Source organism: Diorhabda sublineata, chromosome 10 (assembly GCF_026230105.1).
Source record: "Diorhabda sublineata isolate icDioSubl1.1 chromosome 10, icDioSubl1.1, whole genome shotgun sequence".
Taxonomy (NCBI): Eukaryota; Metazoa; Arthropoda; class Insecta; order Coleoptera; family Chrysomelidae; genus Diorhabda; species Diorhabda sublineata.
This window is the reverse complement of record NC_079483.1, coordinates 8780181-8799283: the sequence shown is the minus strand read 5'-3', so window position 1 is coordinate 8799283 and position 19103 is coordinate 8780181. Positions and strand designations below refer to the sequence as shown.

At 32.2% G+C, this 19103-nt stretch overlaps 2 protein-coding genes across 3 annotated transcripts; both read left to right on the top strand.

The window, feature by feature from the left end:
* Positions 1–290: 290 nt before the first annotated feature.
* On the top strand, positions 291–8068 carry LOC130449326 (GPI inositol-deacylase). 2 transcript variants are annotated; one of them, XM_056787077.1, is made up of 15 exons: positions 291–494; positions 592–739; positions 794–1018; positions 1069–1316; positions 1376–1549; positions 2328–2587; positions 2690–2840; positions 3012–3277; positions 4344–4457; positions 4922–5134; positions 5188–5373; positions 5431–5593; positions 5653–6239; positions 7506–7607; positions 7674–8068. In XM_056787077.1, exons 1-15 carry the CDS (start codon positions 357–359, stop codon positions 7891–7893), a joined length of 3195 nt encoding a protein of 1064 aa, XP_056643055.1. In that variant the 5' UTR covers positions 291–356; the 3' UTR covers positions 7894–8068. The 2 variants fall into 2 exon arrangements, with proteins under 2 accessions (XP_056643055.1, XP_056643056.1); XM_056787078.1 differs by having other exon boundaries at positions 365–494; positions 582–739; positions 7674–8048.
* An 827-nt stretch (positions 8069–8895) lies between these two features.
* Positions 8896–17911, top strand: LOC130449327 (amyloid protein-binding protein 2). The gene is made up of 7 exons (XM_056787079.1): positions 8896–10092; positions 10433–10788; positions 11315–11483; positions 12990–13045; positions 14162–14497; positions 15580–15928; positions 15983–17911. The coding sequence occupies exons 1-7, from the start codon at positions 9958–9960 to the stop codon at positions 16325–16327; spliced, it is 1746 nt and encodes a 581-aa protein (XP_056643057.1). The 5' UTR covers positions 8896–9957; the 3' UTR covers positions 16328–17911.
* The last annotated feature ends 1192 nt before the right edge of the window (positions 17912–19103 follow it).

Sequence of the window (19103 nt, the reverse complement as noted above, 5' to 3'; positions counted from 1 at the left end):
TTTTTCATATTTATAAATACAACACATTAAAAATGTCTAATAACATTTATTAAGTAAAAATAAAGATATTTGTATTTAATTTCTATCTTCGATGTACAACCAGTCGGATTTTTTATTAATATTTCTCTCCGTTTTTTCTTTTAAATTTTCAAGAAACAAACTGATCATTATATTTGTTATAAGAAAAATTTCAAGAAACCAGGTTTTCACGCTTAATGATATAGATATATTATTGATTATTATCGATACTATCGATTTATTTGATTTGATATTAAAGTCGCGTGGGTGATATGATTTCTAAAGTTGTGACAGATATTATAGAAATCAGCTGAAGTTTAAAATGTCAAATATTTAAAATGAAAAATATCAACCCGTTTATAATATTTTCTTTATTATTAGCTTTCGCTTATATTTTAGGTCTATTAAAATTTTTAACCGAATATGAAGAAGATAAGTGTGAAATGACTTATATGTTCGAATATCCTCAATATGTCGTAAGTTTGAATAAGTTTTTATTTGCGGAAAACACACGTAATAAGTGTTTATTTTAAGAAAATATTTATTTTTAGTTAACACATTAGTTTGTTTTAGAAAATTTCAAATAAAGCCGATAGTGAATTTAAAAAATATGGTTTGTATGCCTATAGCGAGGGTCGGCTTACCGAAAAAGCACGTAATATGTACTTTGATGGTATTCCCGTGCTTTTTATACCGGGAAATGCAGGATCTCATAAACAAGGTAAAATTTCTGGATTCAAATTTTAATTAATAATAAATTTACTGTTTATTATAGTTAGGTCCTTATCTTCTATTGCTTTAAGAAAATGGTTAAATTCAAAAACTTCTTTCCATTTTGATTATTTCACTGTGGATTTGAATGAAGAATATAGTGGTTTGTATGGTCCTTTACTTTTTGATCAATTACAATATATAAAAGCTTCGTTACTTCGAATTTTGGAATTATATGGAAACCAACAACATCCACCTGAAACAGTTGTTGTAATTGGACATTCTATGGGTTAGTTTACACTAATTCACACTATAAATATTTATTTTGAGAATTTTCAGGTGGAATTATTGCTATGAGGTTAATATCCGAATTACAACATTCAGGATTGATACCAATTCTTATAACTTTAGCTTCCCCTTTAAATAGACCTCTACTGAATTTGGATTTTCATATGAATCAATTTTATGACGACGCATTTGAGAATTTGGAAAATACGACTGTAATTAGTGTCTCTGGAGGATATCGAGATCTAATAGTCAATCCATTTATGACTCAAAAGAAAAATGATGGAATTTTGCAAGTAACTGTAAGTTGATTAAAAACTTATGTATTTAAGGGTTGTTTTAATGTTTCGTGGTATTTAAGGCGACAAATATTCCGATATCTTGGACTGGAAGTAACCACGTTCAAATTTTATGGTGCAAACAGGTAGTTTTGGCTCTAAATAGGGCTCTATTTGATAGTGTTGATAGAGAAACTCATCAAATATCGAAGAATGTTACTTTTAGAAATATGGTCTTCAAACATCATCTTGTTCAGGTAAGTTTTTTTCTAATTTTGATCTATTAGTAGAAATTATACAAAGAAGATGATTTAATTTGTGTGAAGGGGTTTAAAATTTATTAATGCTACCACATTTGAATTTACTAGTGGTAAAATGTTCATTTTGAAGGGGGCGAATTGGTACTAACTTGGTCTACCAGAAACTGAACTTTTACTTAATAGTGGAATCCACAGTCTTGGCTCTGTACCATCTGATGAGGAATTTAGAGAGCGCATTAAGCTCAGGAAAAGTCGGAATGGTATTGAAGGGGCATTCGACAACTCTGTCTCATAAGATGGATAAGGGCAATGCTATCACAACTAGGAGCACCCTCCAAAATACACTCTGGGCATACAGAGGGTCTTCAGTTTTACATTAGGTCTTTCACCTGAGATCCTCTACTGGATTTATACATCAATGGTCGAACCTCTTCTCATATAAGGGGCCATCATGTGGCCCTAGGGCCCTACTTGGTCTTCCAACTTTAGTTCTAAAGGTACAATTCGAAGATCTGCAGGCTGGATCAACAAGCATGCAGGCCACTGGTGAATGTCTAATCATTATGATGGGCATGGGTCGTTGATGATGTTTACAGACTCAAGATTTGCTGGCTAACGACTTTTTCCATGACCTCCATGGCTGGAACTGAAGCAATCGAACGGTAGTTGTTGGGAACCGTCTTTTTCTCATTTTTTTGGTATGGATTGAATCCAAGCACGTTTCCTCGCAAGAAGGTAGGTGATCTTTTCGATTTATTGGATGGATTGTTTTCAGCATAGCGGTACCAAAATTAGAAACCGAGAAAACTATTCAAAGTTGGTTCAGATGAATACGAAAGGACGTTGGATGGAAAGCATAAGAAGAGGATACAGTCTAGAACATTCTAACGGTGTCGGTGAACCGTATTCCTACATGATAGCGTTATCTGATGTCACTGGTTACGAAATATTGAACATTTTGGCCGTTAATTCGGAAGTTACCGATTGGGTGTTTGTTTGCAACGCATATTTTTTCAAAGAATCCAGTCGTATATGGTAAGTAGCAGGTTTAATAATTAATAGTCAATCTAATTTCTTATTTAAACTTTTATTTTACCGTTAAAATGTAGTAGGACGTTCTGTATATTTATATTTTAGCAAAGAAGGGTTTCATTTGAGTCATTTATCCGAAATAGCCCCGTCAACTAAATTAAAAAGAAGATTTTTTCGTATAAATATGTCGAAATTGAAGAAATACCGTAAAGATTTAACTCATATTGTTTTTAAAGCTCTACCTACCGATGAACCGGTAAGTGTAGTATGAAGTAGCTGCGGTGTGTCTCATTCTTACTATATACAAGCGTTTTGGGTGATAATTACACTGAAAAAACTGTTTCCTACCACTAAATTCGAGCCGGATGTAAACCCGGCTCGAAGGACCAGATTACATATTGTATTAATATTTAATTTTTGTTTTTAGGTATACTATCATGTGGATATTCACGGTTCGGATCAAAGATCCATCACCGTTAATCTACCCAATTGGTTTTCGTTAACCAATCGAGTTATATTAGAAAGGACTGCGGAGAAAGCGATTTATTACGAATTGTCTTTACCGCATCTTAGTAAAATTATGCAGTTTTATAAATTAACCGTGGAACCGTTGGAATGTTCTAAAAGTGAACATCACGCATCTGTCACTTTGACAGTTCCGTGGAGTAACGAAAATTACAATGGTTTCATTACGTGAGTATCGATTTTCGTTTAAATTTTATTGTTTTATTCAATTTTTTATTGTTTTTGATTTTTATTATTTGTGAATAAATATTTTTGGACACCCTATAATTTAAAAAATGAACTAGATATTTAATTTTCATTATGATAATTTTCTTAATAGGGAAAAGTATAAAACATTTTTTTCGATTTTTAATATTTTATCGAATTTTTAATTAATAGAAATATAAATTGATTTTTTAAATTCATTATTTTACATATAGACCCCGTATAAATTCGAAAATAATAATTTTATAAAGAAATATCACCAATTTTGAAATTAATAGGAATAGTTTTCAAAATTACCGCCAAAACTCATTGGCAATTTTCGTAGCGGTTATCTACGTCAACAAATCTTATATTATGTCAAAGTAATTGTTATCGATACTTACGTAATCGATTTAAATCGATACTATATCTGGAAACATCGATAGTTATAGGTAAATATCTTCCCGGTTTAGGTAAATTTTTATCAACAAAGTTGTTATTTATTTTTTTAAATTCGATATTTTATATATAGACCTCGTATAAACTCGAAAATAATTTTATAAAAAATTTTTACAACGAAATTATAAGAGATTCTAAAATTACCGCTAAAACTTATTGACAGTTCTCTTTGCGGTTATCTACGTCAACAAATATTGGGTTATGTCAAAGTAATGGTTATCGATACTTACGTAATCGATTAAAATCGATACTAACATCGATAGTTATAGATGGAAATACTAATTTGGCGTTTTCATGATCGCAAAATCCATTTATCGAGATCTCAGATGTCGGAAATGAATACTTACGGTTTTACCAAAAATTATGTTGGTAGACTTCCGGTTCGTAACTGAATTTATGTATTAAACGAATCAGCAGTACGTTTTATAAAACCTAAACCGAAGTAAACCTAACCTAAAAATAAAACACTATAATATTCGTTCATATAGTCTGACATGTTTTGGTTATTATTTATTTATTATATCAAATTGAATTTTCTATCAGAAGATACCGTAGATAAATAAAATGTTATTTTTATGTTAATTATTTTTAGAAATACCATGAAAAAACCGGTTAACATCAGACTTCATAGCTCGAAACCTAATGTAGAAAATCAAACAGCAGTAATAAAATTAATTTTGGATCCATCTTGTACTTATAAAATAAGGTAAATAACAAAATATTTCTTTACGTGTGTGTAGACTTTTAAGTTTACTAACTGTCAAATTACGATCTGTCACGTCAAAATCATGTGACGTTATGACTGTCAAACATGGCGCGCAATTCAAATATCGCGCCTTTTGTTAAAACCTACTTTTTTAAAACCTGTACTTTATTCTGTAATCATTATATTTACCTCACCTAGTCAGTCAGAGATCGGCACAATTCCGTCGGCGAAACGTAAATAGTTTAGATTTTCATCATTTACTGTCTAGTTCGGACTTTTTAAAACATATATAATGGTAGCACCATTTTGATAATAATTTTTGACAATCAGGACGCTTTGTGCTTTGTTTTCGACCACTAACTGTCAGATTACGATCTGTCACGTCAAAATCATGTGACGTTATGACTGTCAAACATGGCGCGTAATTCAAATCTCAAATATATTTATTTATTTATAAATTTTAGTATACAGTCTTCTCCGTTAGGTGTATTAGGACAACTAGCTAGGACACATTCACCTTTATTGATATCCCAAATAGCCGCCGTATCACTGATAACCCTTAGATATCAATTAATAAATTTAGAGAAAGGACATTGTTCGATATTATTCGTAGCCATTCAAGAGGGCGCCAAACCTTATTACGCCATGTTCGGATTCGTCATATCACTCATATTAAGGTAAATACAGTTACGATTAGCGATTTTCAATTGATAAAAGATCCGTTTTCAAGTTCCAGATATCTACCAGATTTTATACTTAAACCGGACTATCAAACATTAGAAAACGACGGCTTAGATTTCATATTGATGCCTTTGGTATTATTCGTTTGCGGTATCGGACTCTTTTGGATATTGGTTGCAGTATTCAGCGTTTCTCTTATCGCTATGGAATCAACAGTGCACAAAATATTTCTAAAGTAAACTATCAAATATGATTTTATGTTAGGTTACGTTGGAAATATTTCATTTTGTAGGTTACTTGCTCGAACAGTTAGTTTCAATGTGGTTTGGTCGAACTACTTGATGAGTTATTTACACAAAATACCAGTAATTGTAGCTCTCAGTTTAATATCTTTATCGTTAACCACTTGCGGGGGATTGGCACTCTGTTTAGGAACCGTATTTTACTTCTTAAGGGTCAGTATTAATTATTTCTCAAGAATTTTTGTTCCGGCAACTTCTTTTTTTATTTTTAGTTAACACAAATGTCTCAAAATTTCGTAGAAGAAGTAGTTTGGTACATAACCAAAAAATTTATCAAGAAATGCAAACGGTACTTCAGTAAGAGTCCATCTTCAAAAGAAATTATGTCAGTTACTACTGATGAATCTAAACAAATGGAAAATACACAAAAGGAAATGGAAAAACCACAAAAGGATCAAGATTTAACTCCAAATAAGGATCTAGTAGATGAACAAACGGAAACTAACACAACCCTTGGTATTCAAGTTGGCTCTGAATCGGAAAAATATGAAGATGAAAATCTTGAGCATGAAACTGGGGATGGATCAATCAATTCAAATAAAACTGAGGATGGTAGTGGAGAAAAAAATATTGATCCACTGTTACAATCAACCGATACCAAAATTGTAGAAACTACTAATGATATATCGGCTGAAGGTGATGATGAGAAGATTGGAGCAGATCCGACACCTTTAAAGGAAAATTCCGAACTTTCCACCGCTTACCACGCGATTTATTTCCATTCGAGTTTGTTCTTTTTGTGGTGTATAGTGACTGCCATTAATCTACCAGCTGTTTTGACATGGGCACATAATTTCAAGTAAATACCAATAATAATAGTTTATTACTAACGGGTGTTCCAAAATTGAAGCAATGCATCAGATAAATGGCCTTCGAGGCTTTGCACACATGCACATTCACTTTCTGCATAAATGTGACCCCATAAATGATTCCAAATGACACGATCTATGGGGGCCAATTCTGATCACCAAAACCGTAATTGAACCAGTTCATAATGAAATAAGGATGGTCTTTAGCCCAAAATGCACACCAAACGGTGACACAATGTGGATGCATTGGTTTTTCGACAATCCAAAAGCGGTAATTTTAACGCTTAACTAACCTATCAAGGTGGAAACGTGCTCGTCGCTTAGAGCGATTTCGCACGAAACAATCTGCATCCATTTGTCGATGCTCAATAATCCATTCAACAAACTCTTACTTTATATGGCCATTAGATCATTCAGTTGTTGTATCTTTAGATCCAAAGTTGGAGGATCCAGTAGAACCCTAGTATTGGCCCCATCAAAATGTATTGGACATTCCACCGCGGTTTTCCCCCGATTTTTGAATGACCAGTTCAGCTTATAAGCTGTCCTAATGGCTTCAAAGATGGAAGATCCAGTAGGGCCCTAGTTGAGCCCTTGGGCATAGACATTTTGATACTGAGTCACGGGATTCGTTGGCTACCACAATATGGCGCCATACGTGAGATGGGTTTTAACCATTGAAGTATAAATTCAGTGGAGAATCTTAGGGGAAAGATCCCGTGAATAATCGAAGGCCCTTCTGTATACCCAAAGGTCGCAATGAAAATGTTTACAACTTTGACATTATATTGTTTTTCTTATTTATAAGATTTCTTTTCGTGGGGTGATTTGATAGACACTGCCTCATACGTTAATAATTTATTGAAAACCTTACACTACACTTAACTAATTTATTTAAATTCTTCTTATTTCGTTTCACTACGACTATTTATTATAAACTAAACTCAACAACGTTACATAAACTCCTTATATATTTCCCAAAAGAATTCTCAAAACTTCTGGAAAATAGAAAAACAAACCAAATAAGTATCAAAAGAAACAATATAAATAAACCGCATACTATAACAAAAACTTATATCACATCAAAGGCGCTTCTGCCAAATTTTAGAATTCGAATATATCTAGGCAGAACCAGCTCCATTGCGGAGACGGATTCGTAATAATATATTAAAAATAATAATATAATAATATATTAAAAAGTCGACTTATGACGTTAATAAGAAGATTTTAATTGTTTATTAAAATTTTTAATTTAGGTATAGTTCAGTACTGGAAACTGATGATTCCTTTATACCGGGGCTGGCTCTTAGTATCTCTGCGCTGATGTTATGGCAGTGTGACTTGCCCAGGACTAACAGGTATAGGTTATATTAATTTTACAAATTTCATGTGTACATTTTATTTGAATAAATATTATTTTACAGAAAATATACGGAGCAGCTAGAAAAATTCTTATTAATCATGATGTTATGTACATTGGTATTTTCTACAATATCAATATACAGATTGAATTACATACTTACTCTAACCATAATTGTCGTAACTTTACATCAATTACTTGCCCCCGAAACTGAAGTATTACAAATCGAAGACGATTCTGAAGAAAGAACGCGTTTTTCAGAAATCAAAACCAAAATTGAATAATACTATCAAATAGTAAAAACCAAAATTGAATAATACTATCGTAAATAGTATTAAAATGTTAGCATTTTAACCATAGATTTCTTTTTTTGATTATTAATTTTGTTCAAACCTCGTGTTAGGTAAAAATGAATTGTTACATAAATAAATAGTATTTTATGTACATACGATTTTTTTTCAACAACCTACAAGGAACCTACAGTCAGGGACTGTACTAGTGGGACGCTAATTTTAATTTGCAAATGTTGTATCACATAAAAATTATGTTATTGCTAAACTCAAACACTATATTATATTTTAAAGTCGTAACAAATCTAATATTTTGTGTTCGGTTTACAATCCTATCTAGAAACCTAACTTATTGTGTAGACAACCATTAATTAATTGTTGCAACCTCATTACAGCTCCACATATTCCTATACTTGCTGGTTTCATAAAATCAGTCCTAAGAAGGACTTAAATTGACCCTCTATCAACTATAACTGGTACAAATGCTCGTTATCTAGATGAGAATAATAGAGCTGTAATTGCCTGCTCAAAACATTCTGAAAACTGTTTGGTTCTTCTCAAATTCCTTATTACATTCTTCATGCGATATAGCCACAATAAACCATCCCTAAAATAGCCCCGCAGAGGAATATTTATCTATATCAGGGCCATTTCTAAAATAAACCTTCAACGACATAAAAATGTCCCTATCTCCCCAATAAAATAACCACAACTTTCTTTAACTTTGGTTCAATTAATGTAAATTTTTTGATTGTATGGTGAAATTAAATGTGATTTAATACATAATAAAACATGGGGAGTGAATGGCGAAGTGATTAAATTAATAAAACAGAAAAAAACTGAAAGAGAAGGCGTTTTCAAATAGCATAATATAAGTTCATAGACAAATACAAATTATCCTGTATTCGATCAACAAATGCAGTTACGTTGAGTTTTCTGTAAAGTTAATTTTTAAATTAAATTAACAAATCAGGAAAGAATATTGCACGAAAATTATTAAGCAATCCAAGAAAGCAGCTGATTTATGTCAAAATGCCGGCTGTGGGGTAGACAATCGATTTTCTCGTAACCTTGTTTTTTTTTCTATTATTATCTTAAGAGGACTTCATAGAAAATTTTTAGATATCGTTAATTGGCATTAATACAGCTAAAACTAAATATTTTTGTAATTTAAGTCAGTCTGCAAATAAGCATTCAAACGACTCTTAGAATTTAAAACACTTAGTTTTTTTAGAGATTAATTTCACTGTTGCATTTAAGTTTATCAAACATGAGTGAGTACTTTTCAAGGTTGCAAAGTGATAATCAAGTGACATCTGAAAGGTATAAAGACAAAATTAAAGCTCATGAAAAGAGCTTGACTTAAAAAGTTGCTAATTGCACACTAATCACAACACTGTAAAAAATCTAAAAAAACCACGTTTCCGGATGGAAATTTAGCACTTCTGTAAGTACCAATTCTTTAAAGTCCTTTTGCAATAAAACTGGGAATAATAAGGTCCAAATAATTTCCCAAATCAAGCAGAAAATTACTGCAAAAGCGTCTGCTTACCCAGGGCGGCCATTTTTAAAGTTGAATTTGACCTCCTTGTTGACAGTTTCTGTCTTGTCATTCCTATTAGGAACATAGAACTGCTTCTGCGAAACTGTGATCCTGATCAGATAGATTTTATCAGCTGATCGCCGATCCTAAACCAGAATTTGATTTTTATTCGAGTTTTCAAACAGCGCGTTCGTAATTTCAACTTAAGAATTACAAGATCTACAAAAATCTTTAATAACGACAGTGAACATGATCAAGATCACTTTTCAAACGTTCAGAACATGGTTAAGCAATAAAAAGGCAAAAATTTCATAATGGGTTAAAACACCTCCAACCATTAAATTGAAAACAACAGGATACTGAAAATACACCCATTATAACTCAATATAGTGAAACGACATATGAAAAGTCACATGTCAAAATATAGTGTCAGCTGCTTTATATCAATTTCTAAACTTGCGAAGTGTTGTGTAAACTGCAATTATATTTTGGAAGATTTATTTTAAAAATTTAAAATGTTGAAATCTCCATCTAAACTATACGAAATATGTTTGGAAGTCGCCGTTGAAGACTCTATATCGGCATGTAAATTTTGTAAAAAGGAATTCAGATCTCTACCAAATAATGTACTTTTCGACTTCTATTATAAGGTAAATATTCAGCTTTCATTATATTATTTCAATCAAATATTTATGTAACGTTATATCAATGGAGAATGGGTGGTGTCAATATGTATTTTCATCATTTCAATATGCATTTTTAAACAAATTTTAAAGGTTTTTCTATAGATTAGTTCTGTTTTCTAAATTAAAAAGTTATTGTGACCCACAGCTTTATTTTACTAGCTATGATAGTTTTTTAGCATAAAATTATATAATCATTTGTTTAGTTTCAACAGTTGAATTTTTTTCCTGTATTTTATATGAATTTATATTTATTTTCAATAGGATTTACTTAAGAAGAATTTTATCGTACTGTGTTCATTTTCAGATGTTTCTGGGAAAACGTCTGTGCCTTTTAGCTGTAGAACTTAGTGAATTAGAAGTTTTCAATCGAGTTGTATCAGTTAAACACCAACGGACAAAGTTTCTAAAAAGTTTTCAATCTCTAATCGATCATGGTACAAATATTCCTCAACAGCTCGTCAAAACATTTATACAGTGTAGTCAACAAAGTAATTTTAGTGAAATGAATCTTATTGAAGTTGGTTTGAAGATGGGAGCGTTTTTCAACGAAGGCGGTCTCTTCACTCATGCTAGAGATGTATTATCAGTTACTGAAGACATATGTAAAAAAAGGGATAGAGATATTACTACACTGAGGATGTTATTAGATTGTTATTACAAGTAAGTATAAGTTTTTTAAAATAAAAAATTTCATTATAAATTGTGTCATGGGTGTTTCAAGTCTTTATTATAGTTTTGTTAATTACTTAAATTTCTCATTGACTAGAGATTTATTTCAGATTACTTTCCATTCTAGTAAAATGAGAAAATTAATATTTTAATAACTAAAAACAGTACTAAAAATGGGGTTAGAACTATTTCAATCATCCTCAACAAAGGGGAAATCATTTTCATTTAAAATCTTGTGTTTTATGCTTTCCCAATCAGTTTTTTAGAATATTTTCTTTTCTATTTTTATGAATATGAATTATTATTTCCATATATGTGTAGAAACCATTTTTTTTCTTTGGTTGACTGTTGAACCAGAAGGCTTTTGGAAAATTAATAAGGTTACTTGATTTCTTAAAAACGTGTAATTTTAGTCAATTTAACAACAAGTCAGAAACCTTGTAATGGTTTTCTGTTAAAAAATATAATTTTATAAATATCCTATTGTCAGTCTAATGAAAATGTTAATTTTTTCTAGACGCATCTATTCTGAAACGATATACTGTGATTTTGAAAAAGCGAGCACTACTTTTGAAGCTGCTCAGAAAGTTACTAAAGAATTGGAAGAAAAAGATGCTCTACCGAATTTAGCTGGTCTCTATTCAAATTTCTCTTTTTTATATTTTATTCGTAGCGAATATAACGAGGTAAGAGACTTGAACAATTGTTATTTGTTACTTTATTTAGTAATTTCATATTCTAAACCTATTTATGTTCTTGAAACTGCGTTTTTATTTATACCGAATGTTTCTAAGGTGAAACTTTTTGTTCCAAAAGGTACCAAATTCACTGTTATTTCCTTCAACAAGTACTGAATTTTATAAATACTTTGAAAAATAGCAGCAAACCATGGAGGTGTTTGTGTAATCATTTTTTTAATTAATGTGGACAAATTTGTCTATAAAAGAAATGAAATTTGCAAGGTAAAGCAAAGAAAAACAAAAAGGCATCACTGGGGAGATTCTCTAATCACTTATTAGGATAAATCTGTCAAGAAAATTTGAAATTTGTCAGTTACAGGAAAAAAAACTAAAAGGGATCATTGAAGGAACTTTCTTAGTCACTTAGTTAACGGATGAAGACAATTTTGTTGAGAAAAAAAAATGATATATGTAAGTTGAAGGATAAAAACAAAAGGACATCACCGGAGGAGCTTTTCTAACCACTTTGTTGATTAAAGAGCACAAACCGGTTGAGAAAAAAAATAAAAATTGCCAAAATGCTTTGAAAAATTGAACCAAATCCTAGAGGAGTTTTTGAAATCACTTTTTTAATTGGTTAGGGCAAATCTATTGGGAAAAAAATGATATTTGCAAAATAAAACAGAAGGGGATCCCTAAAGGAGCTCCTCTAATAGGATAAATATGTTGGGAAAAAAATTATATATGCCACTAAACACTTGATGAGGATGACCCTGTCAAGAAAAAATGAAATTTGCGAGTTACAGGAAAGAAAATCCAAAGGGGATCATTGGAGAAACTTTCTTAATCGTTTAATTAATTGATGAGAACAAATTTGTCGAGAAAAATGATATTTGCAAAGAAAAACAAAATGGAATCAATGGAGGAGCTTCCCTAATCACTTAGTTATTCCATAAGAACAAATCTGTCAGGAAAAACTGAAATTTTCCTGTTACAGGAAAGAAATCCAAAAGAGGATCACTACATTGGACCGATAGTTGATGAAACATATTTTCTCCAAATGTGTATGATGTTTAACAGTTAAGCACTCTGCTGGAAAAGCTGTTTAGAAAATTTGCCTATTGAAAAAACTAACTCCCTATAACCAATTTTAGCTACCATCATTTATTATATGACTAGGAACCAGATAAAAATGAACATAAATGTAAATAAAAAATGTAATAGAAAATAACGACCCTAAACATGATTATTTTTCGGTTCTGGAACACTTTGAACTGGATATATCTGTGTAAGATGATATGAAGCAACCTTAGGTCTAAATCATGGTTCCGTAATAGCACAAAGTTTCTCAGTATATTTTGGAAGCGCACATAATGTTTTAGTATACAAATAAAAATGTTATAACTTATTGAATTCAATATACAGGGTGTATAACAAAATAAATTTTAATTACATTTAATGTATTTTTTGAGTTTGTATATTACAATGTGAGTGGTTGTTTTTTATTTCCAGGCGTTCAGTTGGACGATAAAAGCATTAAAATTATTAAACGACAAATTACCGAAAAGGTATGTACAAAATATTTGATTTTAGTTGTCTAAAAAACCGTTTCAATGAATTATTTATCTTTTTATTCTAATTACAAACCCAAATTGGGATAGCAAAAATTGGCAACTACAACAATGTAATTCCATATCCGTGATGGTATATAGCCACCCAAGGTGTAAAATTGATTTAGAGGATTAATCAAATTTAACATCACCTCGAATTTCCTATTATAAAACTATAGCAAATTAACGCATTATATACAGTGCGACCCATTTAAATTACTTGGTAGTAGCTATTTTATTAATGACCATTAACCCTAGATTATGGGGGATTCAAAATTTACTGCAAAATGGACGCTATTTTGAACATTTCTATGAAATTTAGTGTTAGAAACCCCATTCTGATAGATGTGTTTAGTTTATTATATGTAACTGATGGATAATCCTTGATAGTCCTTTGATAGGGTGGTGAATAGGTTCTTGGGAATCACACGAAACTAGTTCAAGGGCTAGAAACGAACTTTGTGCTCAAATTACTCCTGTAAGTTATTAAATAATGAAATACTTCCGTAGAACTCGCTAATTTGACGTTTTCGAGATCTTAGAATCCATTTATCGAGGTCTAATATGTGAAAATTTTTTCAAAAACTGAATTGGTTTACTTTTGACGCGTTTTTTTTGCTCTGGATTTATGACTTAAACGAAATTATTATAAAAAACGTCGCATTTAAAAAAAAATACATTTTCCCCCCAATTAAGTCAACCTAACCAAAAAATGGATATTTGTTGTTGAATAAATGTAAACTGTGAACAACGATTATTTGTATTTCCCCTCTTCAGCCAAGTCCTAATTCCCTAAAAATAGACCCCCCCAAAAAAATAATTTTGTTTAGATCATAAATCTACTTCAAAAATCCGACCCGGAAGTACACCGATCAAATTAATGGAAAAGTGCTAATTTCAGACGTCGATAAATGGATTCTACGACTTCGAAAACGCCAAACTAACGTGTTGCTACGCCGAAAGTATAGAACAAAAAAATTCGTAAATAGAAATCCAAGAAACTAAACGATGGATCATTAGAAATAACATGGTTTGAAAAAAATTGCTGCTTTGATATTTTTTGTTTGATTTCAGAATAATAATCGACGTTTTGCGACAAGCATCTAAAGCTTGTGTGGTAAAAAGAAAATTTGCATCTGCAGGTCTCCTAATATCGCAAGCTGTCAATATGGCTTCGGAATTGTACAAATTAGACGGTCACCCGCATTTTTCTGACACCCTTTTAGATTATGGATTCTATTTATTGAATTTCGATTCGATTCCGGAAAGCGTACGAGTGTACGAAAAGGCCCTGACAATCCGGAAAGAAGTTTTCCAAAAAAATAACATTAAAGTGGCATTGGGACACGAGGATTTAGCCTACGCGCTTTATGTCAATGAATATAGTTCCGGAAGGTTTTATGAAGCGAGGTAACTTACCAGCCTTAACTATTCTGGAAATCTTTGTTTCATTCATCAATTTCAGTAAACGCATTTAGGCTCCAAAAAAAAACATTGCTGAGACTTCTAAACCTTCTTACTCACCTGATATGACTACTCCTGCCTTTTATCCTTTTAAAAATTAAAAACTCATATATAATGACGTCATTTAAATGGTTAGAACTAACCAGCTGAAGACTATCCAAGATTTAAAGTTCCAGCACTGTTGAAAAAAACTAAAAAATCGCCTCTAACGTTGCACGGCTTCGCAAGGGAATTGTTTTGAGATAGAGTAAATCTACTCGAATAAAAATAATTTAATAAATTAATCCATTCACTTAAATTTCCACACCATTTATCAATCATTTGTCATCTGTCATTTTCGCCATCTTGAATATCTTCTGTCCAGGGCCGGATTAAGCTAGGGGCTTGTGGGGGGCTATAGCCCCGGGCCCCAGGTCCAAGATGGCCCCATCATTTGGAAATCATTCTGTATTTTTTGATGTATTGATACCACAAATCTAACGTATTGATATTATTTTGTGAAGTTTTCCGGGTTTTCGAATTCCTTAAGGACGCCCCGGGCCTTATAAATCTTAATCCGGCCCTGCTTCTGTCATTTGTTTTGTTATCTGTCATTTCCGCTATTTTTGATATAATCTATCGTGTGTGCTGAAATGTCCAACTCATCATCTGTCATTTTCGCCATCTTGAATGCCAACTATCGTTTCTACCATGTGTGTGTCCAACCCAACATTTAGCCAACTTGGATATAATCTGTTGGGATGTCTATGATCCACCAATCATTTTAGCCATCTTGGATATCATTTGTCGAACGTGCTGCGATGTTTATTATCTACCAATCATTTGTCATCTGTCATTTTCCTCATCTTGGATGTCATCTGTCGTCTATGATCTACCAATCATTTGTCATCTGTCGTTTCCGCCGTATTGGATGTCGTTTCTCGCGTCGCCTGTGTTGTTTATGATCATGTATGAGACTCTTAACTTACATGCCTTTTACTATTTTTTTTCCAAAGTTTGTTAATATAAATCATAGAATATTATTTTAGGGAACACGTAGAACGATCGATACGTATAATGGAGAGAATTTTACCATCGGATCATCTACTTTTGGCGTCGGTGAAACGAGTCAAAGCACTCATATTGGAAGAAATAGCTTTAGATGAAAGAAGTAATATATCATTACAGAATCAATATTTCACGGAGGCCCACAGTTTACATAAATCAGCATTGACTTTATCGTTCAAAGCTTTCGGGGAGAAAAACGTACAAACGGCTAAACATTACGGTAACTTGGGAAGGTTGTTCCAGAGCATGAAATTTTACGATCAAGCCGAAAAAATGCACCTGAAAGCTATAGCCATTAAAGAGGAGTTGCTAGGCGATAATGATCACGAGGTAAAATCAATTCGATATAAATATTTATTATATTTAATGAGCATATTTGTACAGGTTGGACTCAGCGTTGGACACTTGGCGTCACTCTACAATTACCACATGAAACGTTACAAAGAAGCCGAACAATTATATCTGCGTTCAATTGAAATAAATCTGAATTTATTCGGAGAAGCTTACAGCGGATTAGAATACGATTATCGGGGATTGGTAAATATTTACACGAAAATATTCGATTCCTACAAAATGATACATTATATATATAAAGTGAGGGATTGGAAGACTTTAAGGGATTCCATACAACCCGTTGAACACGATCCCGAAGTAATACCTTTGAAAGAAATAATAGAAAAACTCTTTAGTACCTCAGGCAGCTTCAGTTTATTCAAAAAAACCATTTAAACTGTCGTTTTATCAATTTATTAATAAATTTCGAGGGAAATTATCGATTACGTTATTAAATCATGACACAAACGAGTTACGAACATAACCTAACATATATCGAATGACGTAGTCTCGTTCTATGACACGCGCACTTCAATTACTACTAGTATACGGTAATCACATTAATTAAATACTACGGATGTCTTAGTGTAAGACGGAGAAACGTAATTACGAGAAAGATGTAAAAGGTGACCGATTTAAAAAGACGGCATAAGCAAAACGCACGCGCACGATGATCGATTGGAATTTAATTTCACGACAGGATAGTGAGACAACGCTGAAAATAACCGATTTAAGTATCAGAGGTCACGGTAGCGTTTCGAGACCAAAACAACCATATATCTATGGTATTTATTTAATCTGGGGTTATGTTTCAAAAATGGTACATCAAGAAACCATCATTTCTCACTAACTAATTCGAATTTCTAGCTAATAAGAGTGATTCCAAAAGCTTCTCTTTGGTGATATTCAAATTGAACTATTTACACTACCACTACGCCAACGCGTTTCGATAACCAATTTGTAGTCTTCAGAGATTAAAGTCTATTAACTTAACCTACCTATTAATACCAAATTTTCCTCACCAGTGAATTTTTTTCCGAGAAAACAATGCCAATAAGAAAAAAATTTCGTTGGCGGGAAATTTCACATTAATTTCTTAACTAATAAACTATATGGAATAGGTTCTTAAATAGAGTCACCATTTAAACTATTCTTACATTTAACCATCTCAATGCTGGTTGTTTACACTATTTAACAATTTTATATTCACTTAACCTAATCATTTGTAACCAGACACTGCCGTCTAAGACGCCATCTTCACACCATTGGCATCACAACCTGCCTAACGACATTAAAAGGTTCAAGCCAAAGCGCCTGATAGGCTTCTTAAAAGACATCAGACTTTGGTAACGTCAAGTAGGGCATGAAGGGTCTACCTGAAGGCCTATGTACTGAACGGCTTTACGGCCGCCCACAACTATGAACTAAAACTATATGTTAACCTTGATTATGATTCTCATCAGCGACACAATTCTGAATGATTCCTCTACAATGAATTCTCTAACTGTAGCCACTGTGGCATTAACTTTAGTGGATCTAACTTCAACATTAACCTCAACCCAACTTAACCTCTGGCCAAGTATCTTGTTTATTATTACAAAATACAGCTTTCTTAAAGCAATTTTTAATGGTATCACTTCTTACTGTATACCAAGCTCTTCTTCCGAATTTCATTGCTAGAAGTATGTTGATATCGAGGTTAAGTTTCCCTCTTAACACTTAAAAAGTATGGTTAACAATTTCTCTATAGTGGAACCTTCTTCTTCCTCGGGTACATTGAAGGATAACACTTACGTCTTATACAGACTCTAAAGATTAACGGAAATAAATACTTACCCCAATCAGGAATACAGAGTGGGAAAAGACATCTTCTAGATCACAGGTTTAGAATTACTCTAAATACAATTTCTACGTACCTACTTCTATATACCACTGTATACAACTATTTTATAAGACTAATAACTATCTATCTATATATATATATATATATATATATATATATATATATATATATATATATATATATATATTTCATGGGCTCTGTTGATTATTTGAGACTAATAGTAAATAATTAAATAATTAACCCTTTGTTTACATAAATTCCTAAACTAACTTTTAAATGTTTAACAATAATATGAACGTAATTTTGGTTTCTATCAACCTTGACTTCGTGTTAGTTCAACTTTTTATTACTTTCAGGGTTAATAACCACCACACACTTATTCTAGACCTCACTCTTTATTCACAAATTTCTTCAGTATCGATTTTGGTATATTGATAACCGTGTTTAGGACCATCTCCTCTGTTGATCTTTTGGTAGTTGGCTTCTCATTGAATCCTTTTTTTGCCAGACTAACTTCCTCCATGACTACATCTGTTATCTGGTCGCATTTTTTGTCCCAGAGGGTTATCCAGCTATTAATCTAAGGGTTTTCATCCCTGTTTATCTCGTTTCAGCTGTATAGGTTAATATGGCAAAATCCATTGATTGTATTTACCTTAATATCTTCATCTAGAGGTGGCAGTTTACTAATGGTATTAGCAGCGAGTACATAACTTCCAACATTTCTAGTTTTGGTGTTTTCAGCAGTACCATTGTCGATAAAAAGATTTTTTTATTTTATCATCATTTGCTTGTTGACTTTTTTCAACCATTTGTTTGGCAAAACTGCAAGGAGATTTTGAGTTTGTTGACCTCAGTGGAACTTTTTGCTTTCAAATCCGAATGTCTTATACGGAAACTAATTCTTCAGCAGTAGATATTTTCTGCTTCAGGACATATTCTTCTTGAAGATATAGTAAATTTCTTATCCACTGATTCACTTTCTTCATGTACTGTTTTGAACCCTACTGATACTTTCTGCCTTATATCCTTCCAAAAGTCTGTAATTCTTTCGTCCACTGGTTACACTCTCCCCTATCCACTGATTCACTTTCTTTGGCCACTTTATTCACAATATAAATATTTTCTGCTGAGAGACTTGGTAAATATCTTGTCCACTGGTTATTTACTCCCAGATGCCCTGATTCACCTTCTCCAGTTACTTTTTTGAATAATCTAGACATTTTTTGCCTCATATCCTTCCAAAAGACGCAGTAATCTTCTGCCCACCGGTTACATACTATCAGATTCACTGATACACTTTCTCTATGTACTTTTTTGAATAATATA

Coding starts and splice junctions, on each gene's coding strand:
- LOC130449327 (XM_056787079.1), top strand. CDS start 9,958: ATGTTGAAATCTCCATCTAAACTATACGAAATATGTTTGGAAGTCGCC. Junction 10,093..10,432: donor TTTTCGACTTCTATTATAAG/GTAAATATTCAG, acceptor GTTCATTTTCAG/ATGTTTCTGGGAAAACGTCT. Junction 10,789..11,314: donor TTATTAGATTGTTATTACAA/GTAAGTATAAGT, acceptor AATTTTTTCTAG/ACGCATCTATTCTGAAACGA.
- LOC130449326 (XM_056787077.1), top strand. CDS start 357: ATGAAAAATATCAACCCGTTTATAATATTTTCTTTATTATTAGCTTTC. Junction 1,317..1,375: donor ATGGAATTTTGCAAGTAACT/GTAAGTTGATTA, acceptor GTGGTATTTAAG/GCGACAAATATTCCGATATC. Junction 5,594..5,652: donor CCGTATTTTACTTCTTAAGG/GTCAGTATTAAT, acceptor TTTTATTTTTAG/TTAACACAAATGTCTCAAAA.